General features: G+C 32.9%; 1 protein-coding gene and 1 pseudogene across 1 annotated transcript; one reads left to right on the forward strand and one right to left on the reverse strand.

The window, feature by feature from the left end:
• The first annotated feature begins 2,251 nt into the window (after window positions 1-2,251).
• Window positions 2,252-6,874, forward strand: LOC142625284 (putative UDP-rhamnose:rhamnosyltransferase 1; annotated as a pseudogene).
• A 6,212-nt stretch (window positions 6,875-13,086) lies between these two features.
• On the reverse strand, window positions 13,087-14,628 carry LOC142623878 (putative UDP-rhamnose:rhamnosyltransferase 1). Its single transcript, XM_075797360.1, has one exon. It carries the CDS (start codon window positions 14,577-14,579, stop codon window positions 13,188-13,190), a length of 1,392 nt encoding a protein of 463 aa, XP_075653475.1. The 5' UTR covers window positions 14,580-14,628; the 3' UTR covers window positions 13,087-13,187.
• Window positions 14,629-27,261: the final 12,633 nt, after the last annotated feature.

The raw sequence follows: 27,261 nt of genomic DNA on the forward strand, positions 1-27,261 counted from the left end.
TTTTTTGTGATTGAAAAATATAATAATTTCAAATTATTATAAATACTTTAAATTAACTTTTACTTACTCAAAAAATAGAAGAGCCTCGCGCACATATTTAGAGGCTAGTTTAATTATAAATTTGCTCCAATAGTATTGCAACTCACCCCATGCATGCACACACTTTTAAATATATTCAATAACTTCTTGCAAAACAAAAACATTGGCTAGGTGACATTACTGGACAGTCTAACAGGCGTTGTCCGACATTTACATTAGAATTGCATTTTCCAATACACTATGAGTCACAGCCACGCAGGCATTTTGTCCGACATCTACGATTATATTATATTTGCCTCACTAGCCAATAATAAGACAATGATCTCAAAAGCCAAAAATCACGGCACATTCTTTGCCGGCGAGCAATATTTTATAATTTGCTATTTCTTGACTTTTTTGCATAAATTGGACTTATATTAGATAAATAAAGGTCTTACAACAGAAATATTACAACTGAACTACAGTGCAAGGAACCACATCATTACACAAACAAACTTAGAAAACACAAACTAACTTACAAGACACGACCAAACAATACCAACAAGAAGAGAGGATTAGCTGAAACCAGACACAACATTACTGAATCCTTATTAATCGCAACGACTCCGGGATGAGACAAAACTCATAGAGTCCTAATATATACATTGCAACAAAAAGGTGGGGCATGCATCATACAACACTTCCCTTTTTGACGGAGAATCACCCATCTTCGCCAATAAGTTTGCACAGCTATTGACCTCTCCATATATGCTCAACACGTACCTCCCAATCCCCGTTGAGATGCCACCTGCAATCCAAAACCAAGTTAGAAAATTCCATAGGATAATCCTCATTAGTTTTCAATTATTTGCAAGCAAGAAGGGAATCTGTTTGGAGACAAACTCGGTAACAACCTTTGGTCCACGCTCGAACCAGAGCCTCTTAAATACCCCACAGTTTAGCCATAGTATTATTTGCGACTCCCAGGAGCAAGACGAAACCCCACAACCATTATCCATTTGCTAAGCGAGCCACGCCACCTGCACCTGACTCGCTAGGGTTACTTAGAGAGCTACTGTCTGTATTAAGAGTTATAAAAGGAAAAGGAGCTGGCCTCCATCGAATGTATGTGAAGAACAGCGGTGGTGAGTGTCCTGACGGAACCGTACTGAGAAAGAAGAATTCAGTGGCATGAGATATAGCATTTTGCTTCAATAAAAGATATGGAATGGATTTTCCCATAAAGATCAATGAGTTTCATCCCAACCATATCGCCCATAAGGTAAAGGTGAAGATAATATACCAAGGAGTATAACATAAAGGGGAGGCTAGTTTGGAATTGATCTTACACCAATCATGAAGTTCCAATCTGAAAAAGTTAGCAATAAATAAGTGCCTAGGAAATGAGGAACAAATTTGATGGGCAAAGTGGCAATCCCGCAAAACATGAATTGGTGTTTCAATCTCGTTGCAACGGGGACACACTTGGTCTATTTCAACAGCATGCGGGAAAAGGACCGATTTGGTAAGGATGCTATGGTGCGCACATTTCCAGATAAAAATTTTAATTTAAGGTGGTATTTTTAATTTCCAAATCCAAGACCATGTCACCAGCGTCCTCCCTGTTGCCTTGCTGGACTTCAACACAAGGTAATGGTATGCGGATTTAACTGAGCAATAGCTCACGTGCTGGTCCCAGACACAGTCATCAATAAGAGTAGAGTGAGTATCAGGAAGAGGCAACAGTTGAGCATAAATAAATTGGGTTATATAAGACGAAAAAAATATACTAAGAGATGTGAAATCCCATTGGTGATTATTAGTGATCATGTCGGCCACCCTGTACCCATATTCATGAGGAAGAAGGGGCCATGAAAGAGGCCACGAATTGGTCTTGGTGGAAGCCAATGATCTGTCCAAAATTTTTTTATACTACGGCCATTGCGTGTAATCCACTGCAAACCACCTTGTAAGAGGTTCCTTCCCTGCAATAAAACCTTCCATGCGTGAGATCTCGTATGCGAACTGGTCCACAAAAAATCATTTGTTCAGTAATGTTTTTGAGAAAGAAACTTTGCTAATAGAGACTGTGGGTTTCTCCATAAACACCATGCCTGATTCATCAGGAAAGCATCGTTGGTATAGCAATAAGAAATGTCTTCTTCTATCATTTAGCAGCATAAAGAAAGAGAGAAGATAAACCGAGAAGTCATAACAACACTCCCATTAATCCATGAACTCCATGGCTGAGTCTAAAAAGCTTCACATAGCCATGTTCCCATGGTTAGCCTTCAGTCATATAATCCCCTTTTTAGAGCTTAGCAAGCTCATTGCCCAAAAGGGTCATCATATTTCATTTTGCAACATCAACATTGGGGGGATGGCGAACCTAGCCCTAAAATCGGTTAAAGCAGCCTCGGTTCTAAGGAGATGAGAGAAACCCACTCTCTAAGCTAGAGTGAACAAGGAAATTAAATAAAGGTAAGGAAGAAGCAAGAGACGAACTTACTATGGATTCTAGAAAGTGATCTTTCGGAGGGAACATATATACTCGGTAGGAGAAGATTATACGCTCAGAAGGGAGGAACTTAGCAAGATAAAGAGATGGAAAGATAGCTTGAAGGGAGGGAGGTTATTATTTATAGGGGAAGAGTAGTTAATGCAAAGGAGCAGGAAAATATTTCTGAATTACCCTTTGTAACTCCCACACGTGTGGTCTTGGTTCATGAACCATTAGGTTATGATTGCTGCTAGGTGTGATAGGCTGTCCAGACAGCTTTTCCAAAAAATTAATTAATAACGGTCTTATCATCCATTAATGACTGACAATTTGCTTCCCTGAGGAACAGTTCATAAACATGACATCAGTCCTTGATTCATCCTCGGTTGTTGTGCACCAATTAAGGGGGGCTATTTTACGATATATGGTCAGAAGCTACCTTCATTGGGCCTCAGTTAGGGAGGGCCCATGAACAATATCAATCTTGGGCTTATCCCTTCATGTTCAGCCCATGAGTGGCCCAAAAACCTTAGCCCACTGATCGGTATCTAAATACACGTTGGTGATCCCATTTTCAGCTAGTGCATCGACAATGTTCGATTAAACCTCGGTGGACTATAAGTTCCTTGGGAGATTGTGTTGCCGACCAAGTTTTGATGGCTAGGACCAATTCCAACGTGATAACTCCCATTCCCAACGAAATTTATTACTTTTCAGAAATAATTAACTTGGGTCCCACCCGCACGAGTGGAGTCAGAAAGTAATCATAGTTCTACCACTAGCCTCAAGCTATAAATAGCAGAGGAACAATGAGATAGGGGTGAGACAATTAAGAGCAGATACAGGGAGAATAACCGAGCAAGCTGCAGAATGGAGAAATGGAGTAAGTGTCTAAGTGTATCTTAGTATTAAGCTCATCCCAGAATTACCCATAGTAGGATACCCAATACCCACTGTACAAATAAATTGTGAGCCCAAGAAATTAGGTCCCATATGGTGAGCAGTTTTGGGCTGTACACATTCATATCCACCCTTAGAAACATTGAACGCCTCCCAAAGATCCCTCCCCATTTAACACCATTGATAACTCTAGTAAAACTTCCCTTACCCCATGTAGAGAATTTGCCAGACAATGCGGAGGCTACCATGGACGTACCACACCACATAATTATGTACCTTAAGATAGCCCACGATGGTCTCCAAATTCATTTGTCTCACTTTTTAGAAATTGCAGCTCTTGATTGGATTATTCACGACTTTGCCCCTCACTGGTTAACAATAATTTCTACTAAGCTAGGCATCCCTTGGGTCTTCTTAAGTATTTATAAGGCATCAACCTTATGTTTCTTTGGGCCAACAAATCAAGATGCTCATGATCAACCAACGGAGCCCCAACACTTACTGGTCACTACCAAATGGATCCTCTTCCAAACCAAAATAGCATATTGGTTTTTTGAGGCAAAGAAAATCTTCCAAGGAAAAGTTTCTGGTACTGTTACAGACAGGCTTCGCTACAAGACATTTGTCTCAGGCACCAAAGCTTTGGCTGTCAAAACCTGCATGGAGATTGAAAGTGAATGGGTGACTATGAAGCACGGGTGCTTTTCCAGATTCAGGTGTGGGTATGGGTGCGGGTGTGGCGATTAAAAAATTATTAAAAATATTTATATTTATATATTTTATATATTGATAAGCATGATTTTATATATAATAATAATAGAAGACTCATATAATAATAATAATAATAATAATAATAATAATAATAATAATAATAATAATAATAATAATAATAGTAATAAGTACACAAAAGTTTTTGACACTTGATTTATTGACAGAGATATTAAAATAAATGAGGCTTCCCATAAATAAATAAATAAATAAATAATAGAAAAAAGATGTGGCTTAGTGGCTCGCGTATTTGGTTAGCTCAAAAACAAAATAAATTGTATATGTGGCAGATATTAAAATAGGTGTAGCTTCCCATTAAAAAAAAAAAAAAAAGAAAGAAAAGAAAGAAAGAAAGATGTGGCTCAGTGCGTGGTTCACGTGTTTGGTTAGGCACACAAAAAAATAAAATAAAGTCTTTTAAGAAACAGAACAAAGGCTATAAGAAACAGAAGTACATAACAAAGCCTTTTCTCAAAAAAAAAAAAAGAAAAAGAAGAACAATACAAAGCGAAAAATGGTGGAGGAATGGAGCTGGAGGCGTAACGAGAGTGAGAGGAGCTAAGCTGAGATGTGAGACGAGAATGATACGAGAGTGACAGGTATCAAACGGTGTGTTTAGTGCTTTTTTTTTTTTTTTTAAATTTCAGCCTGAATCGGTGCTGATACGGACCGATTCGGTCCAAACTGGCACGAATCAAAAAAAAAACAAAAAAAAGACGTGGCACCGACGCGCGGGCAGCGGTGTTGCCCGCCGCACCCCACATCGAGCCACATCAGACACTGGTGTGACACCCATTTTACCGCATCGGTGCTTCATAGATGGGTGAAGCTCCTTGGAGAGCTTAATAACATTCTTGTGATTCCAGTGGGCTTGTTGCCACCTTCGGCACAAGAAAGTAGTAACAGTATTGAAAGTAATAGTATTTGGGATACAAATTGCTGATTGGTTAGATAAGCAAAAGAAAGGGTCAGTTGTTTATATAGCACTCAAAAGTGAAGTTTGACCTAGTCTAGAAGATTTCATGGAGTTGGCGCTTGGGCTAGAACAATCGTTGCCATTCTTTTGGGCTCTAAGGAAGCAAAGTGGTTCTGTTGGTGGGGACTCGATTCAGCTACCTGGAGGGTTTGAGGAATGAACCAAAGGTGGTGGGATTGTTTGGACAAGTTGGGCACCACAGTTAAGGATATTAGCTCACGAGTCAGTTGGTAGGGGGGGTTCTTGACTTACTATGGTCGTGGGATTCTTGACTCATGGGTGCATTTCCAGATTCGAGTACAGGTACGGGTGTGAGTACGAGACTTAGCAATTTTTGAAAAAATAGGTTGCGGGTGTGGGATTATCAAAAATATTTTTATTTATATATTTTATATATTTCTAAGTATGCTTTATATATAATAATAATAATAGAAAACTCATATAATAATAAAAAATAGATAGTAATAAGTACACAAAAGTTTTTGACACTTAAATTATTGACAGAGATATTAAAACAGATGAGACTTCCCATAAATAAATTTTAAAAAAAAAAGATGTGGCTTAGTAGCTCACGTATTTGGTCAGCTCAAAAATAAAATAAATGATATATGTGGCATATATTAAAATAGGTGTAGCTTCCTATTAAAAAGAAAAAAAGAAAAAAAGAAAAAGAAAAAAGGAAAGATGTAGCTCAGTGTGTGGCCCACGTGTTTGGTCAGTCACAAAAAAACAAAATAAAATCTTTTAAGAAACAGAACAAAGGCTATAAAAAACAGAAGTACATAACAAAGCCTTTTCTCAACAAAAAAAAAAAAAAAAAAAAAGAACAATACAAAGCACAAAATGTTAGAGGCGTGGAGTTGGAGGCACGACGAGAGTGAGAGGAGTTGAGTTGAGACGTGAGATGAGAATGATACAAGAGTGACAAGTATCAAACAGTGTGTTTTGCACCTTTTTTTTTTTTTTTTTTGAATTTCGGCCTGAGTTGGCGTTGATACAGACCGATTCGGCCTAAATCAGCACGAATCAACGCATCGGAAAAAAAAAAAAAAAACTAAACGCGGCACCGACGCGCGGGCAGCGACGTCGCCTGCCGCACCCTGCATCGAACACCGATGCGGCACCCATTTTTTCGCGTCAGTGCTTCATAAATGGGTGAAGTTCCTTGGAGAGCTTAATAACATTCCTGTGATTCCAGTGGGCTTGTTGCCACCTTCGGCACAAGAAAGTAGTAGCGGTATTGAAAGTAATAGTACTTGGGATACAAATTGCTGAGTGGTTAGATAAGCAAAAGAAAGGGCCAGTTGTTTATATAGCACTTGGAAGTGAAGTTCGACCTAGTCTAGAAGATTTCACGAAGTTGGCGCTTGGGCTAGAACAATCAGGGTTGCCATTCTTTTGGGCTCTAAGGAAGCAAAGTGGTTCGGTCGGTTGGGACTCGATTAAGCTACCTGAAGGGTTTGAGGAATGAACCAAAGGTGGTGCCATTGTTTGGACAAGTTGGGCACCACAGTTAAGGATATTAGCTCACGAGTCAGTTGGTGGGGGGGGGGGGGTGTTCTTTGACTCACTATGGTCGGAGTTCAGTTTTAGAGGCATTGCAAATTGGACGTGCACTTATTATACAATTTCGTCATGTTTTTTTGGTTAACTATATTCTACTTTTCTCTACCCGTTTTTCCACTTCATCCAAATTGACCAAGGTTCCATAATATCAAAACGGAGCGTTTATGTGTTTTTACAAAAAAACTTGAGATTTCATACCTTAAAGAAGGCCCATGACATAATAGAGAATGGCCATGCATAGAGATGACCAAATTCACTAGGTAGGGAGTACTCGACTTGTCAGGGTATTTGAGTATGGTGCGGATATGATTACTTATCAAATTTTCTGAATTGGGTACGAGCATTACCCGACCCAACCCGTGTATGTTTTTTAAAAAATAAAAAAAAAAACTTTTTTTTTGTCTCTTATTCCGAGACCAAAATTTTAAAATAAAAAAACAGAAATCTCATGCTAAAGAGAAAAAGATTCGACCACGCGGTACTTTGTATAAACAGTTTTTCCTATAACCTTTTACCTCATTAAATTTTCTTATCAATGACCAGTTTGAGCCACAAAAGCAAAAGATTTAGAGATTTAGTACCACTCCTTTTTTCAACTTTTATTTTTAATTTCATAAATGAAAAGTTTTCTCCATTCATATTAGATTTTCATGTATATATAACACCTGTTATTGTATATATTCTAATTTCACAAAATATCAAAAGGGTTTAAAGAAAACTAGAGAGAGAGACAGAGAGAGCTAAATATGAAGAATGAGAAAATCTGTTAGACTGGAAAAAAAAAAAGGAAAAATATTGAAGATAATATTAAAGAAAAAAAAAGCAATAAAAAAGAGAAAAAAAAAAATCATTGCTATTTGCACAATTCTCCATGCTGGCTGTTTGATGTTGACCAAAAAAAAAAAAAGTCATTGCTATTTGCGCAATTCTCCATGCTGACTGAAATTCTCCATGCTGACTGTTTGGTGTTGACCAAAAAAAATAAAATCATTGCTATTTGCGAAATTCTCCATGCTGACTGTTTAGTGTTGACCAAAAAAAAAAAAATCATTGCTATTTTGCAATTCTCCATGCCGAGTGTTTGGTGTTGACAAAGCATGGCGTATGCAGCCAATTGTGGCGGTGATTCTAGCCAAGGAGGAAAAGAGCATTAAAAAAGAGGCTCTATGAATTCTTGGTAATGAATGTTCAGTAACCTAAATCTTTGGACATAGAAGAAAGATGAACTGAATAATTAAAGAATAGAAGAAATAACTGCAGGATAGGTTAAAAAAGAGACGTAGCTAGAAAAATTTTTTAGGGGGCCAAGCTAAATATACATATATAAAAAACTAAATTCAATGAATAACACACATATATATATAATATTTATATATTGTTAATACGTGAAGAATTTTTGTAATATTAATTTAACATATGATATCTTCTTACATAAAATACTTCAAGTAAAGTACATCTTTGCAAAAAAAAAGAAAAAAGAAAGAAGGTAAGTCTTGGCACGACTAAAAATATACAAGCCAATTTAATAAAAATAAAATATAATTAAGTTATGTATGATATATGTTGTGAAATTTTAAAGTACTCGTAAATACATGAACCGTACTAGAGTATAGTTTGACAAATACGAAATCGAACCTACAAGGATTTGTATGAATGTACCTTAACTAAATAAATCCTAATCAAATTTATTGATTATTTTGAAATAAAATAAAACTAAGAAAATATTTAAACTAAGCAGAGATATTATTAAAGCCATATAAATATGTAAACAATCAATAAAAATGAATTAAGATTTTGGAATCCACCTTGGAATTCATATCAACAAATATTTATGATCATTAGTTTTTCCCAATTACTGCATAATAATTTAGAAATCAATTTTGTTATCATGGAAACTATTTTCACTAAAATCCCTATTTTAAAAATCTAAAACATGCTCTTTTTCATTTCCTAAGTATAAAATCAAATCATCAATTATATTAGTTGACAAACAATCCATCAAAGATATTCAATTTTAAAATCTAACAATTATAAACCAAGTATTCAGTTGATTAAGATAAATCATAAATCATGTGAAAAACATGATTGAACACATATCTAGAATTCTATCTTTGTCAATTGTGATGAAGTAAGAACAATTTAAGTTATTGAAGAACAACTATTGTGGGAAAAATGAAATCTCATAAATAATACTAATAAGCCTTAACAATGTTACATCATCAACCTTAATTATAAATTTAGCTACTTATAGTAATTGAAATAAAATACAAAATATTAAGCTAGACATATAAAATAGAGAAAGAAGTAATCACACATCTAGCATAGAGAAAAGTTACAAAGAAATCACATGCTGATGCCCCTGCACATTCAGCCTCTAGCCTCTATTTTTTCTCCCCATTTTCCATTCAGTTTGCTCTATTTATATTTTCTACAAACCACCTAACACAGTGACACACTCCTATATAATGCAAGTCGGATAAGGAATTTATATTTCCAAGCCTCGTCAATCGCAGCAAGCCCTTTCTACAACACGCTGGCTTTAAGAATTTTACAAGATCAAAACCCGAATGACCCAAAAGTGGCTCTGTTTCTCTAATTTGTATTTCCATGAAGTATAAATAAAGAAAGCACTCCTATTCTATTATTTTTTTATTTCCTTTTCTTTTGATTTCTACACTTCACGTACGCCTGGATCTCTTCTTCTTTCTTCAATTTTCTTTGCTTCTCTTTACTTCGTGGTTAGCTCTTTTCTCTTCGGTTGGCTTGACAATCGGCCTGGCAGTCTGGCACACCTAGCATGCAACTTGTAAGATGCCCACATAAATAGCCTACAGATAATAGCCTTTATTATCTATAAGACAATAACAGAGACAAAGATATATATATGATATAAAGATAACTCATAATCGATCACAAATCAACATAAAAGCAAAGCTAAATATCTATATATGAGAATACTTTATTGTATATATTTCATATACATCAGTATACATTAAATTCATTTTAATTTAATAAGCTATATATGATATAAAAGTAATTAGAAGAAACAAAGAAGAGTATGAGATTTGCTTTGGTTTTGGGTGCATCTAATCTAAACTTCTCAACAACATTGTCAAAACTAGATACAATGCTTTAACAACATTTAGGTTTCTAAAATGTATGTCTAAGAAAAAAAATAGAGTATTTATACATGCTATTTGTGTTTATTTATATTTTTGAGAAGTGCTTAATCTTTAGAAGTGATTGAGGTATTCAGATGTATGTGAAATTAAACTTGATATATGAAATAGTAGAATTTTGTATTTTGCTGTTTTACTGACATATAATTTTTAGGTCTCTTGACATGTATATTTAATTTTACAAATTAAAAATTAAAAATTATAAACCATAAATCTTATGTTTTCAGCCTTAAGTTTTTTTTTTAAACAAAAATACTCCTAAAAAAAGAAAAAGGAACCAAATAGCAAATATACGCATGTTAAAAAAAATTAATAGGCATGTGGTGGCATTTTTAGGATCTAAATAATTATGGTTATTTATGGATATATCGAATTAATTTTTTTCTTCATTTTATTTATATATATATATATATATATATATATATATATATATATTAATAGGCAAAACTTAGAAAAAGTTCAATTAGAATTTGAAATTAGAATTCAATTTTTATTATGTGCCTAAATTTATGTGAGAACCACATCATAATTATTCACTTAAGTTTGTATCTTGTATCCACTTAAGTTTTTTAATTTTTGTGTCAAGTAAGTTAATGAATGCAAAATACTAAGAATTTAATATCAATGAATTACAGAATTAAATAAAAACACCAATTACATATACTCAATAAAATTCACTAAACAACAAAAATCTTCATATCTTCTATCTTTTTAAATATTAAAAAAATGATCATAAGTAGTATTAAATTTAGGTAAGACTTTTAATATGTGACTAATTACGTTTACTTAAAAAAATAATTTGACTAATTATTTATAATTTTATAATAAAAATTTTGTTTTATACTAGTTTTAGTAAAATATCTATATTACTATTAAAGGGGTTTCTCTTGTTTGGATTCTTCAATTTAGATGCCCAAAATATTCTTAAACTCATCCGTTTCTAAGCCTTAAATCATAGGGTTAGACATGTAAAATTAGTAATTTAAAAACTCATAATTTTTAGCTAAATTAAAAAAGAAAAAAAAAATTTCTCCCACCTCCACATCTCTTTCTCACGTTAGTTTTCCACTTTTTTTTTTTCTTGATAACTTTCCACTTTTTTTTTTTTTTTTTGATTGAACGTTTTCAAATTTTTAATTAACAAAATCATTTTTCCTTTTTTTTTTTTTTAACTGATTAGATTTACCATGTTTCACTCCTAAAATATTGCTTTTAATTTGCCAACCACGTTTTCCACTTATACAATTACTAAACTCAAATTATTTTTTTTTTCCTTTTACAACATATTGTAAACCAAATTCATTGTAAAATACATTTTTCATCAATTCCTTTTCTTAGTCTCTTTAATATCTATTTTCTTTTAATTTTGCGGTACTGGTTCTTTTTTCTTTATAAATATTCTCTCTAATTGTTTCACATTGGAGTGAATTCTTTTTCAAAGTGTGAAAATGATATATATTTTTGTCTCTTTTTTTGGGGTTATTGGTTTGAAAGTAATGACAAATTAGTCGATATTGTATATTATAGATGGTGAGGGCATTCCCTAATTATTTTAACTGGTGCTCTCTCTTCCTCCTATTCTTTTTCTTCTTCATGTTTGATTGCTCTTCATTTTTTTTTCTTTTATATTTCTGCATTTCATAATTTGGGGAATGTGGTGAGTTGAGTCCATTGCTTTTGTGGTTAAATACGGTATTCTATGTGTTTGTAAAAAAATATTTGGTTTGCAAACGTCCAAAATTCTTCTTATTATTTCTCAGGTGAGTGACCCATTTTTAAAATGAAGCCAACATTGTCTCCAAAGATGTTGAGCCCGGGCAGTGTTGTAGCTGATCATCAACGACTTGGTTGTTAGCATTAATAGCAGTAAGAGCTAAGAGTGATAGAAGGGAGTTAGTGATGAGCTATAGTCATTGGAGTAGATAGTTCTTAGTTTTTAAAATTTATGTTAATTTTTCAATTTAAATTTGTACTACTATGAGCATTTGGTTTAGTTCTCAGAGTTACTGTTACTCCATTTGGAATTTGGAAGTTTCATCAATTGTTTGATTTTGCTTTGAAATTCAAGGCATATGTTTATATTTGGCTAAAATGCAAAATTCACCTTCTAAGTTTCTTCAGAATTTATTTCAGTTCTCTAACTTTTCTTTTATTTATTTCAATCTTTTAACTTTTATACATGTTTATTCAATTAAAACTTTTCCATCAATTAGTTATATGTTGTACTGTTGTAGTTAATTTTTTAATTTTTAAATTTTCTTCAAGTTTTTGAAATTAAACTAGCCGAAGCGCATGCGATGAGGCTCTTCTTTTTTTGGTTTAGTATCATATATTTTTCACTTATCTCAATTTGAGGTTTACACTTATTCTCACAAAAATTGTTCATTTAAAACTACTAATATAGTTAGAAATGTCATAAAGCCAGCTCTAAAAAATGAATAGTATTGAAATCATATGTTCATATGAATTTGTTCATTTTTTAAAACTAGTCTTATGGCATTTCTGACTGTATTAATAGTTCTAAATGTACAAATTTTGTGAGAAAATGTGTAAACCTTAAAGTTTTTAGTCAGAAACTAATTATTGTTCGCGATCAGTAAGCCCACAAAAGGGTAAAATGTTAGCCAAAAAAAAACCTCATTACATGCAATTTCAAACATTATAATACATTTGAGTATTATAAAATAAGTAATAACAAACGCGCATGCTATCAAAAAAGTAATAACGAAACAGGCCCGTTGTGGAGAACATCCTAGCTCTATTAAAAATATTTTTAAGTGGGAGGAAAAAAAAAAAAAAAACCTAATGCCAGCGTACACTTGAAAAAGATACTCCACTAACTAAGCCTTCAACCAATTAAAATGTACACTTGAAAAAGATACTCCACTAACTAAGCCTTCAATCAATTAAAATGTAACATTTGTATAAATAAGCATCAGAAAAGCCATTTATGGAATCAATAACGGAAATGATGCTAGTCATGGACATGTCGTAGTGTAGCGTATAAAACATCTGAGTAAAAGACACCCTCCTTTTGCAAGATATTTCCAAGTAAAATAAATTTCAATGTATGATTTTTTTTTTTTTTTTATGAGTGTTTTTTTTTCTTTTTTTTGATGAGTCAATTTCAATGTATGATTGGACACAATCAATAACGATCAAACATATGAAAAACAAAATCATGGAAAATTGCTTATTATTATTATTATTATTATTAGCATTTAGCTTATTTTGATTGCAGAGACAAGTCTAATTTGCAATCTTCAGATGTTTCAAACTTTTAAGATTTATTTTCAAGAAACTCAACAAATTTGTCTATACATTGGTACTGGATGTCCAAGTCTCCGAAAATGATGTTCATTTCTTTTGCTTTATCTCGGTAAATCTTTCCCTTCTCATCCTTCATCACCAACCTCAACGTCTCAGCAACCGAATCCCTAGTAAATGACCCGTCTTGCTCATTTCTCGGCACTTCAACTCCTGCCTGCTTCTCTTCCAAAAACCTTGCGATCAATCCTTGGTCCCCCAAGAATGGCAACATAACAAGTGCACGTCCAAATTGGAATGCCTCAGTCACTGAACTCCAACCACAGTGTGTCAAGAAACCTCCAACTGTCTCGTGAGCTAATATCTTTAACTGAGGAGCCCAACCTGTCCAAACAATCCCACGATCTTTGGTTCGTTCCTCGAACCCCTTTGGTAACTCAACCGAGTCACCGGCAACACATCGCTTCCTTAGAGCCCAAAAGAAGGACAACCCAGACTGCTCTAGCCCAAGAGCCAACTCGTTGAAGTCTTCTTGACTTGGTTGAATTTCACTTCCGAGTGCTATATAAACCACGGACTCTTTCTCTTGCTTGTTTAGCCACTCAACAATTGTATCCCAAGAACTATCTTCGTTTTCTACTCTTTCTTGAGCCGAGGGTGGCAACAAGCCCACTGGAATCACAGGCACGTTATGAAGCTCACCAAGGATATTCACCCATTCATCTTCGACTTCCATACAGGTTTTAACAGCGAAGGCTTGGGTGCCTGACATCACTGTCTCCAAACGAAACCAGTCCGAAACACTGGAAGCATTTTCTTCATAGTTCTCGAAGATTTTCTTTGCCTCAAATAGCCGAAACGCAATTTTGGATGGGAAGGGTACCCATTTGGGAGAGACCGTGAAGTGTTCGGGCTCGGAACGTGGTTCTTGGACCTCCATTATACTCGGCTTTGTTGGTCCAAAGAAAGAAAAGGATGATGCATTGAAAATACTGAAGAAGGCCATGGAGATACGTAGCTTAGTAGCGATTGGTGGTAACCAGTAAGGAGCAAAGTCGTGAATAATCCAATCAGGAGCTGAAGATTCTAAAAAGTTAGATAAAGGTTCTTGGAGACCATCGTGGGCTTTCTTAAGGTATGGGATTATGTGGTATGGTACGTCCATGGTGGCCTCTGCGTTTTCTGGCAAGTTCTCTACATGAGGTAAAGGAAGTTTCACTAAAGTTATCAAGGGTGCTAAATGTGGAGGGATCTTCGGGAGGCGATCAATGTTTCTTGGTGTGGATATGAATGAAATATGATGACCCTTTCGGGCTATGAGCTTGCCAAGCTCTAAAAATGGGATTATGTGACCAAAGGCTAACCATGGGAACATAGCTATGTGAAGTTTCTTAGGCTCAGCCATTGTGTTCTTGGTGGTGGCCGGTGTTTGTGTTCCCAGTTTCTCTTCCCTCTTCTCTAAGATGGTTATAATATATATATATATATATATAGGCCGTTGCCAGGGTATACGACTTTTCCTTATGGTCGTCATCATCGTTATTAATATTATTTTCGGACTCTATATGGGCCATTATGGGCGAGATGGCCCGCGAAGAAGAGCAATTTGCAACGATGGCGTACAACACAAAGTCATAGTCATAGATGCATATTTCAATACGGCACGTCTCTTTTTTTTCTTTATGGCTTAGGCTTTATTTGGATAAAATTTATTGTTGAAAATTAAAAATTAAAAATTAAAAATATCGTAACAAAATAAATTTTTAATATGCGAATAATATTATGGGTCTCATTTTTAATATTTTTTTTCTGAATAAAGTGTTTGTGGGTCTCATAAATAGTACATAAACAGTATTGAACAGTAATATACAGTGCCATTTGTCAGTTAAAAATTGAAAACCCTGGGAAAAAAAGGTGAAAAGGAGCTGAAAATGGTTGAAAAGTCAACATATGTGGCTACCGTTCATGCTACTGTAGCATGAACAATAGCATTTGTCCCTAATGCGTGCAGCAGCAGAGAAGAAAAAAAAAGAAAAAAAGAAAGAAAACGTGAAAACGCTAGACGCAGCAAATTTAATCCGTATCCAAACGGATACTTAATCTAATGGCTAGTGGAGGGGGGCTTAATCCCGAATCATAGGGGGAATTAGGTTAAGGGTTTCACCCATTCTATAGCCGTGGCATTTAGCATGGATCGATGCCGAGTTTTGGGTTCTTAGAGATGATTTAAGGCTTTGTATCTGTTTAAACAGAACCTTCTTTAATCAATTCCCTCAAGTGAGGATGAAGCATTGCTTCACAATATGTGAATGTTTTGGTTAGAATGAGATCAGACTTAAGCTAAGATTTTATACTTTTTGGTAGTTTATGTGTATGCTTTTATTTTATGACACTTTTAGTCTATATTATGAGAGGCAGTGGCTTCTTTACGGTGGTTTTGTTTGGTTTCTTTTAACGCATTTCGGTTATATATATATTCTAACGTAAGGATCGAGTAAAAAAATAGAGAAAATAAAGAACATAGCTATCATTCTACCAAGTACCAACCCCTCTTCCTAAACACTCTTCTCGAAAATTTAAATAAATAAATAAACCCCTCTTCCTAGACACTCTTCGATGGAAAAGGATGGTCCTAACAAGTACTGGAAATTGAATTATCATATGAAATGAAGACTTGTTTAGTACAGGTTAGAAGAGTATACCAAATATATATAGTATTAAACAGTGAACGCTACTAGACAGTCATATACAGACAAGTCAGAAGCTGACAAAATAAAACTCAAAACAGGGATTGAGATCAGTGCAAAAAAAAAAAAAATATATATATATATATATATATATATATATTTGAGATGTTTGACATTAGAAGTTAAAAAAAAATCATTTTTTTGGGTCACAATGTTTTTTTTTTTTAATTTTTAATTTTTTAAATGAGTTTTACTAATGTGTGCTTTTAGGCATACATTAGTAAACCATTTTATGAAATTTTTTATAAAAAAATGAAAAAGTTACCAACTTTTTAGACAATTATTTCAATTTTCATAAAATATTTATAAAAATAGATGATTAATAAGTGTCCTAAGGGCATATATTAATCTGAATCTTTTTAAATTTGATTAACTTTTACATTTCAATGGTAACTTCAAATCCGGTCATGGAAATGGGAACCGTTATGCATATGGGATCACAACTGTTATTTAAACAACACAACATATATTTTCACAATACTTTTTTACCCACATGTATTTTCACAACATTTAAATAATATTACTAGAACAACATTATCAAACGAGATTCCAGTTCATGTGTGTTTTCCAAAAAAAGTGTGAATATACAATTTTTAATTGCAAATTATAAATAAATTTTACAAACATTAGTTTAAAAAATATTTTTAGAAACTTTACATAAAAAATAATTTATTAATTTTTTTGACAATTTTTTTATTATATTTTTCATAAAAATTGTATCAAAATTTTTTTAAATCTATCAATTAACAAATACTCTAAGGCACTCATTAACCATACTCAATTATGAAACATCTTATGTTTTACCACAACGCCATTTTGGGTTATTAACAATTCCAATCACACAGTCGCAATGACTAAACTAGAAAATTGTTCTTAGAGATTGAATTGAAATATAATTATCAAGATTACTTTTTTGTATATATCATAGTTTTGTTAGGTAGAATAGTATAAAAGTGTAATACAAAGAAATTTTAAATTGTAAACTGTTGTGAAATTTTAAAATACTCGCAAGTGTATGAACCGTACCGAAGTATAGTTTGATAAGAACGAGATCGAACCCACAGGAACTTGAATGAACGTAGGAAAATTAATTAAATCTTAACCAAATTAATCATAATCTAGTTTAATAAAAATTAGTTGTTTTGAAATTAAATAAACTAAGAAAATAATCAAATTAAGCAAATAGTTAAACTAAGTAAAAGATATAAGGCAATAAAAAGATGTAAACAATCAAGGGAAAGGAATTAAGGTTTTGAAATCCACCTTGTAAGTCATATCAGTATATATTTATGATCATTAATTTTTCCCAACTCACTACATGATAATCTAGAAATCAATCTTACCATCATGGAAAATATTCTCATTAAAATCCTTATTTTAAAAATCAAAAACATGTTCTTCTTTGCTTCTTAAGTATAAAATTAAATCATCAATTGTATCCGTAGCAAAAAAATCACAAGATATATCCAATTCTAAAAATCAAATCATAAATTGTATCCATTGACAGACAAATCACAAGCGATATCCAATTTTATAATCAAGAATTAATACACCAAGCATTAAATTAATTAAGATAAATCCTAAATCATGAGAAAAACATGATTGAACTCATATCTAGAATCTCATCTTAGTCAATTGATATGAAGCAAGAACAATTTAAATCATTAAAGAACAACTATTGTAGGAAAAATCAAATCACATAAATATTATTGATAATCCTTAACAAGGTTTCATCCTCAACCCTAATTATAAATTTAGCTACTCGTAGTAATTAAAATAAAACACCAGAATAAAATACTAAACATTAAACTAGACAAATAAAATAGAGAAAGAAATAGTTACAGTGCTAGAGAAAAATCACAAAGGAAGCCACATGCGACTGCCTCTTGCAGCGCTCCAGCCCTAGCCCTCGCCTACATAAATTTTTCCCTAAAGAACCTTTAAATAGGTCAAGAAATCCTATTATAAGCTGAATTTCTGTTTGAGGAAAATCTCAAATTTTTAGGGTTCACTTAACCGACAATTTTGGCTCATTTAATGTCAGAATTCGGACTTTTGGTAAACTACAGAGTTGTAGCCCTTTACGTTAACTTTCCAGTCCAACTTAAATCATCTCGATTGGACATCTGAGTCGAAAGTTATGCCAAAAATACTAACTGATGTGCAGGCTTGGATTCCAATCCGAATTGGACTTGGATTTGATGAAAATTTCCTTTGATTCCTTGCTCCAATTAGACTTAAATTTAATTGGGTTAGCATTCTTTAACTTCATCATGGCCCTTGTAAATGTAAAGTCCATTAGCATTCTTCTTTGCAGAAATCCACTTATTTAATTCCATGCTCCTACAAAAGACAAATTCATGCTATAAAATCCAATTAAGCACAAAATTGATTATTTAGAATTATTCCAAAACCAAATATAAAATGCATGAATTACCTCAAAATAAGTATGATAATACTTTCTAACAATGATATAAGTATGCAAAATTAAGTTATTATCAATGCACATCATAAACTAAATAATTTATAACTCAATAAGTGTAGTATAAAAAGTATATTAAATTTTATAGTTTGTGCCAATATTAATGTTTTCATTTAATGATTTGAACAAAATTTAGCTACAAACTTAGTTGTAACCAATGGCTACAATTTCCACTAAAAAGTTTAACATGATTGTATATATTTAAAATCTAATAGTTGAACTATATGTTCTTTATATTTTTAATACACATGTCAATTTTTGTATCAATAAGATGTTATCTACTATTTAATCCATAAATTTATTTTTTTTATGTATAATTAATTTTAGATTACAAAAACTTGAAATTCAAATATTTAATTGATGATGTACCTATTAATCTTTGATTTTCTTATTTTGTAATTATAGAGAATATAAGAAAAAATATAATTTAAAGGTAGATTTATCAAATTTCACATTCAATAAGAATATATTAAATGTAGTTGTAGGCTTGTAGCCAAACTTTGTCGTAATATTTTTAGACTATCTTTAATAAAAAAAAAATTATTTAGGTATTATAGAAGTCAAAAAATTACAAATTTAAAGAACAAGATTAAGGACTAAAGATCTTATTTGTTTTCATAAAAAAAGATCTTATTTGTTTTTTCTTTTTTATTTGAGATAATAATAATTTTATGAATTGAAGACTTTAAATTCTGTTTGGATGTAAGAAAGAGAACGCTGGAGCAAGGAACCGCCACCTTCAATGAATCGTTTTTGTCGTTGTTCAATTGGTTTCTTTGATTTCTATATAAAAATCTCTTCTTTTTTCCCTTTAAGAAGCTCAAATTTTCTAACTTTTTCCTTTATATTCTTGCATACCTCAACTGGGTTCTTTGACTTCTTAATTGGGTATCGAGGAAGAAAATGCAAAACAGAGAATGGGAGAGAGAGAATTTAAAGCTATTCTCACCTACTTTACAATCTGTACAAGAACATCCTTTATATACGAGAAGTACCAACTGCTTAATAACCGGAGAAAAATATCTTTGAGTGGTTGTGAAATTCTCTATTTTTTTCTGTTTTCAGATTTGGATTTTTTTTTTTTTTTTTGTATATTTTGAGAAATGAATCCGAGAACGGTGAGGGATCGATGTCACTACGGACCAATTCTCAGCAGAGCTATCTCCTGCTTGATCTTGGAGACCAGCAGTCGACTACTCTTTCCTAAGCACTTTGCTCCGGCTATTTTCGTTTTTTGTCTTTTTAATATTCAGATATATGTAAAGAAATTGTGATAATGTGTGCAAGTGCCTATTGTATGGAGAAAAAAAGGTATGAAGTGACAGGAGATTATTACTGGGTGTATACACATGGGTTTACACCGGATGAATAACTTTAGACTCTCTTGTAAAAATTATACACTATTAAAAACAAGTTATTTTTAGTATTTTAAACACACATTATATATGTGTGTGTGTGTGTGTGTGTTGGGGGGGGGGGGGGGGGAGGGGGGTCCCTCAAAGAAAAACTAAATGCATGTTTGGTAAAAGAGTTTAGGTATTATTTTTCAAAATCATGTAAAAATTGTAGTTTAAAGTGTTGTGAAAACACATGTTTAAACTTTAAAGTACTCATAATACATGTTTGGTATTGCATTTCTAATATTATATTTTCAAAAGTAAACAACTACAATTGAGTGTTTAGTATGAGTATGTGTTTGGTGAAACCACCGTTTTGGTCCCTATATTTTAAGGTCATAGTCAATTTGATCTCTACATTTTAATACCAGTCAATTTGGTCTATGTTATTTTCAACTTACAATTAATTTTGTCTCTACTGTTAACTCACTAACGGAATATGCTTACGTGGCTAAGAAATTGCACCGTTGGCACACTTAAAGCTTACGTGGCTAATAAAATAGGTGTAAATGCACTTTTGGTCCCTATATTTTGGCCTTATTTTCGTTTTGGCTCCTACTTTTCTATTTTACCACTTTTAGTCCTCAAAACAAAAAATGAGTTCTATTTTAGTCCCTACCGTCATCTCACTAACATAAATATCCTATGTGGCAAACAGAGTGCACAGCTAGCACACTAAATGCTTATATAGCCAATAAAATAATATTTTAAAAAATTATTTGGCATTTAAAAATTGCCACATTAGCATTTTAATAATATAAGAAAGGCCACCTCAGAAAATGTTTGAACAAAAAAATTATAAAAAAATATTTCATTAGTTTTTCGGAAGAACATGATTGTTCATATTACATGTTTCATTGCCCAAAAAAATTAAAATATCTAAGATTTCTTTTTTCTTTTCTTTCATTTTCTTAGTAAAAAAACTTGCAAATACACATAGCAAAGCAACCAAAAAAAAAATGATCCCTACAAAATGTTTCAAACACAAATGGGTGAGGTTGTAGTTATAGTTGTAGCTACAACTCTCAATCCCAAATATCCTACAAAATCAATCTCCAACAAATAACCAAATCCAAGTCTCCAGCAAAACAACCAAACCCAGAAAACCCATAAACCCAACAACTAAACCGTCTCCAACAAAGTAAACCTTAACCTTCAAACCCATAAATTTTCTTGGGAAACAAACACAAAAAATCCAGATCGGTTGAATTTTGAGAGAGAGAAAATGAATCATTGATGAAGATCGGGTCAAATACCCATAGGAAAAAAAAACCAAAACCCTCAATATTCTCAAACCCAAACAAAATAATCAAATCCAAAAAATTATCAAATCAATCCAAAAAATTCAAAAACTCAAATGTCTCCCATCAGTTTCTTTGGATCAAGAACCCACGGCATCCATTATTAAAACCTTGAAGATCTACCCCTTGCTCTGCTCATTGTTAGTCGAGGGAGAACCCGAAGAGCAAAAGGGCTGGCTTCAGAGGTTTCTTCCCCTTGATCTGCTCCAATCACCGCCGATCTTAGCTTGTCTCTCTCTGAACCCAAATCTAAACAACCGTTGGTCTTAGCCTCTCTCTCTACCCAAATCCAAACCACCATATCTCAACATCTCTTTCTCTAAACCCAGATCAAAGCCATATCCCAAAAACTACAACCTGGACTTAAAGATAAAAAGAAATAAGAGAAAGCCAAGAGGGAGAGAGAGAGAGAGATAGGAAAATGAAAAATGAGTTTGGCACGTGTTTGAGTTTTGTGTTTATTGATGATGTTGTGTTTGGTTGACAAGAAACAATTGAGAAAGTTACTACAAGTTTTTTTCTTAATCTTTAAAACTAAAAAGAAAAAAAAGTTTTTTTTTCAATTTAAATTATATTTATTTGTTTTTTATTTTTTAATTAAAATGTTGGTGTGACATTTTTAAATGCCAAATAAATTTTTTAATATTATTTTATTGGCCACGTAAGCATTTAGTGTGTCAGCTGTGCATTCCATTTGCCACATAGGATATTTTCGTTAATGAGATGACAATAAGAACTAAAATAGAACACATTTTTCATTTTAAGGACTAAAAACAATAAAATAGAAAAGTAGGGATCAAAACAGAAATGAGGCTAAAATGTAAGGACCAAAAATTCCATGTCAACCTCATAAAAATCCATGTTATAAAAAAAAAAAAAGTTGAATTGCTTTTTTATTTTTTATTTTTTTTATTTATAGAAAAGTTAAGAAGAATTGCAAATTTTAAACAAAAATAAAAATGAATTAAATAAAACAACTTAGCAATTTCGTTTTTCTTTCACTTTTTTGGCTGCCAAACACATCTAAAACCCCCAGGGATGTGTTTGCTTGGATCAAAATTTTCTCAATGAGTACCCAAAGCCACCATTGTCCGACCAAACTTTTTTCTACTTAAATCTGCAAAAAAATCAAATTTGCAATTTTTTCATATGTCCTAAACTCAAAGCACAAAAACAATGAACAGTCACCCGATTCTCTCATATGTACGTAATGGCCTGACTCCCCTCTCACGGACCCAAGTCCAAACCCAGAATTTGAACTTCTAAAATTGACATTGAACAACCTGCCACACCACCGCCAAAACCGCTAACCATCTAATCTATCTTCATCTTCAGCCCAATCCCATGCCCAAATTAAAGACCTCGTGCCCCATTTAACTATTGAGATCTTTGATATTGTGTTGAATCTGGAACTGAGTTAAATGAAAACAACAAAGCAAGTTGTCAAGTGCAAGGCAAAACAACACGCATGAGATTAAAAGAACAGAACAAGCTGAAGAAGAAAACGACAGCGTATAGTTTAGTGAAAGCACATGTATAGAGTGCGAGTGAATTAAGTCTTAGTTAGTTGTATAAGATGTCCTGCTATCACGCATCCAACGGTTGATGTGTATTTCTGTTAGATTAGGAAATTAGTTAATTTTCTAGTTTCAGCTATTAACACCTCTGTTGTTGTATATAAAGAAACAAAGCTTATTTAATTAGTCACTTTTGTACATATTCAGTTTTGATGAATAAGAAATTTCTTTTCTCTCAAAAGCTCTCTTTTCAACTTCCAGAAACTTCTTTCTCAACATGGTATCAGAGCAAGATTTTCTTTCATTTTCGTTCTTGCCAAACAGATTTTAGTCTTCGAATTTCTTCTTTTTCTTCTTGTTTTGCTTGAAGCTCTAGTCTTTCATGGCTTATGATTCAACAGCCAATCAAGCACAGTCTTCCACACAATCTGTGCCATCTTCAAGAGCAACAATGGCAGATGAATCTGCTAACAATCCTTACTTTCTTCCAACCGCTGAGAGTCCAAGAATAGTTGTCACTTCACAGCCTTTAACTGGTCTAGAGAACTACTTGAGTTGGGCAAGATCAGTGTTCTTGGCTTTAAGTTCACAAAACAAGTTTGGTTTTGTGAATGGTTTGATTCCTCAACCAAATCCTACCTCTTCATTGTACAATTCTTGGAGTAGGTGTAATACCACTGTGCTTTCATGGCCGACCAACTCTCTTAGCTTGGATCTCAAGGCCAGTGAGATGTATATCAACACTGCAAGGGATTTAAGGATTGATCTTAGAGATAGGCTTTCACAGGGCAATACTCCAAGGCAATTTGAGCTACAAAAGGAAATAGCTCGTCTTTCTCAAGGTTCACTCACAGTAAGTTCATACTTCACTAAGTTTAAAACACAGTGGGATGAGTTTGTCAATTTTCAACCTTTCACTGTGTGCAATTGTGCTTGCACTTGTGGTTCTAGGGCTTCTCAATTGGAAGCACAACATAAGGAGCATTTTTTTTGTTTTCTAATGGGATTGAATGATAGTTATGGGAATATTATAGGGAAGATTTTGTTGCTTGAACCTTTTCCATCTATTAGCAAGATTTGCTCTTTGATTTTACAAGAGGAAAAGAGAAGGAGCTTTGGACATGGAGTTAATGTAGTTTATCATACTAAGGCTACTGCTATGTTTGTTACTCACGTTAAGCGTTTTAACGGCAATCAAGGCCAGAACCAAGGCAATCATGGTAATAAAGATCATTCTAAGAAGGATAGACCCATTTGTACTTACTATGGCTTTAGTGGACGTATTGCAGACAAGTGTTATAAGTTACATGAGTATCCTCTAGGCTACAAGCACAAGAGAAGCAATCAAGCTATGGCTAATCAAGACAAAATTATTATATTTTGTGTCTTGTTTTATTTTTCTTAAGGATTACATGAATTATGATATCTCTCTTGATTTAGAACATGCTTGACATTGTGGAGAAACTTGAATAGTATGTGTTACAAAACTAAATGCTAAGTTTTTTTGTTTGTGAGTATGTACTAGTTTGTACATGTACTCAAGGGTTAATTAAGAAATTAATATTTCTTGTTTCTGTACCCTCTATAGCTTAGTTTAGCACTGTCATGCATTGTTTTAGCATAATGTGTGCTTTTTTATTTTTGGTCATAAAATTTTTTTAAACCAAAAAGATTTTTGTGTTTTGCATTATTTTTCTTAGATTTGAAATCAAGGCTGACCATATTATCTTTACATAACTTGTTTATATACTTTGTTTAGCTTGGATGAGCTTATTTTATTGCATTTTTCTAGTTTGAGCTTTGTAGTGCATGTTGTGTGAGAGATGTTTATAGTTTTTGATCATTTGATTTAAATCTTGAAGTCATATGCTTTTGATTGTTGGACTTGAAGTTAATGAGAAAGGCATAAATAACCATCTCACCACTGTTTACTAGCTAATCATGAACATCTTAGTGCATATCTTAAGATTTTGTACTCAAGAAAGTGTAGCACATGCACAAAAAGAACATAAGGTGCAACCTCGGTTTAAATGCTAAAATTGGTGTGTACATTACTGGACTATAATGAATTCAATCAAATAAAATTGGTATATACATTATCTTGGCTATTTTAATAAGTTTCTAATCAAATAAAATTGGTGTGTACATTATGAGGCAAAATCAAGAAACTTACATAATTGTAAGCTTTTATTCTAGGAGATGTGAGAGTTATATAATGTAACTCCTTAAGTGATAGTCTCTTTCAAATTTATGTGATAAATTTTATAGAAATTTTGATTGATTACTATCTACATATCACCTCACACGTATCTCATGCTGTTACTAGTTACACACACTATACAAGTTATTCTTTACTAAATTTAGTACATGGAATTGTGTGTGAATTTGGTTTGACCATCCAAGATTATGTGTTCTATGATGTTTGATGCAATATATGGTTAAGGGTTGGCAAAAATTTGTGTTTTTGGTGAAAAATTGATTGAAAAACTTGTTTTTGGAAAATCTGGGTTGAATACAAATGTTTTTGAAAAATTTTTAATCTCATACTCATGCATTTCATTCATGAAATATTTTGCTTTGAGGAATTTCTGCATAAAATTGTTGTTTTTCAAAAAATTTTGTTTTCCAAAATTTCAATCAATCGAGGGTCTTTTTCGACCGATCGAAAATGCGTTAAAATTTTTGGTTAGTTTCTGCCTGACTCGATTGGTATTCAATTGATGCTCGATCGATCGAAACTGAAAAATTTTCAGTTTCTAAGTTTTTGACCAAAATTTTTTCATGCATCATTTGTGTTTAGGATTCACATGCATTGCATTTTTTTTTGTATCCATCTCGCAGTTTTGCAGTCATATCTCTCATTGTTTTCACACATAAAATGCATACACTTTACTAAATTGGGTACTCAACTTGATCTAAAAATTGATTGATTAATTTTTTGAGTCCTTTGTACATTTTAGTATATGCTATTTTTCTTGACGTGTGAAATGCTGAAAACTGAGAATATGTTTTTTGAGATATGATGGATAATTAATGTGCAAATTTTTTCTCTATTCATGCAACTGTTTATGGGTCACATAGTGTCAAGTTTGTATATTTTGAAAGAGAGTCTTTTTCTTCAAGTGAATCCTCAATTTTTTTTTTTTTTTTTTTTTCAGTTTGGTTTGTGTCTTTTTATTTATCCCCACCTCCTAAACTTTCCCCAAAACTTTTTTCCCCAAAACTTGTTTTGTTTTTCCTATTTTTATAGGGGGAGAAGCTTGTTTTTAAACTTTGTTGTTCATAAGGGAGAGTTGTCTCTATTTTGTATGGAGTTGAATTGTTTTGTGTTCCCGTGATTCTCTATTTTTTTTTATTCTCTATTGTGTATGTTTTCTGTCTACCTTTTGATTGAGTTGTCTTTGTCAATACGTGACAAAAAGGGGGAGTAATAGATGAAATGCGGGAATGTGTGGAAAATACAAGTATGTTTTGTTTAGGGGGAGTTGAAATTGTTTTTGAAATGGGAGAAATTTTTTTTTTTTGATGTATCTAACTTAAGAGTAGAGTTAGGTTACATATTTGTTGATTTACTGTTTTTATGTCTTTCTTTCCACACATGCGTTTATGTGTTTGTTAAGTGTTACAGGAATATACAAGTTGATTCAGTCGTGCTGATGTTTACACTTGCAACTGATGGATAATAGTTAGGTTGAATTTGGTGTGTTGGGCAATGATTTTGTAATGGGTTGTTTTGTTTTGTAACTTTGAGCACTTTGTTTAAGTTTGTGTTTTGTCACAGATTGCCAAATGGGGAGTTTGTTGGGTTCTAAGAATTTAGGTTTAAATGTATTAGAACTTCAATTTGTAATGTTGGCAAATCATGATCAAATGTTTAGTCTTGTTTTAGACTTGCTCAAAGTATGTTTAAGTTGTAAAGTTGGAATTGAGTGTACTGCAGGATTTATTGTGTAAATCTGTCTGGCTCGGTCGATCGAATATTAGATTCGATTAATCAAAGCTCATGCAAATTGTTTTTTTGTAGATTTTTCCAACTCAGCCCAAGCTCAGTTTGACGTGTAGGGTTTTATGTTTTGTCTTAAGTATAAAAGGGAAAACTCTTACCACGTTTTAAAGGTTGTTTTGGTTGCTCTTTATACTCTGTGTGTGAATTTTTTGTGAGATCTAGAGATATTTGCCTTCACATACACTTAGGGTTATCAAGATCTAGATTGATGTCAAGAGCTTGGTGATCAATTCAGTTTCAGATTCAAGAGCTTAAAGATATACAAGCGGGAGTGCTTGTGCTTGCTAGGAATCCAAGAAAGAAGTAGTTCGTGGACTCGGAGCTGTCACGTGATCCTGGTAGAAATTTTCTACTTGGGGTAGTAATAGGATGTTAGTGGTCTAAGTCGCTATTGTGTAAACTTCAATTCTTTCATAGTGGATTTGTTTTACCTTGAGGATAGCTAGACTAAATCCTCCCCAAGTTTTTTACCGGTTTGGTTTTCTAGGGTTATCATATCTTGTGTTATTTATTTTCCGCACTTTACAATGATATGATATATATGTGTTAACCTAGATTTGCATAATTTACTTAAATTAATCACTTGGCTAAATAACTAGGTTAATCTGGTTGTGTTTTAAGGGGTCTAAAAACGAAC

The sequence above is a fragment of the Castanea sativa genome, chromosome 2, assembly GCF_040712315.1.
Source record: "Castanea sativa cultivar Marrone di Chiusa Pesio chromosome 2, ASM4071231v1".
NCBI lineage: Eukaryota > Viridiplantae > Streptophyta > Magnoliopsida > Fagales > Fagaceae > Castanea > Castanea sativa.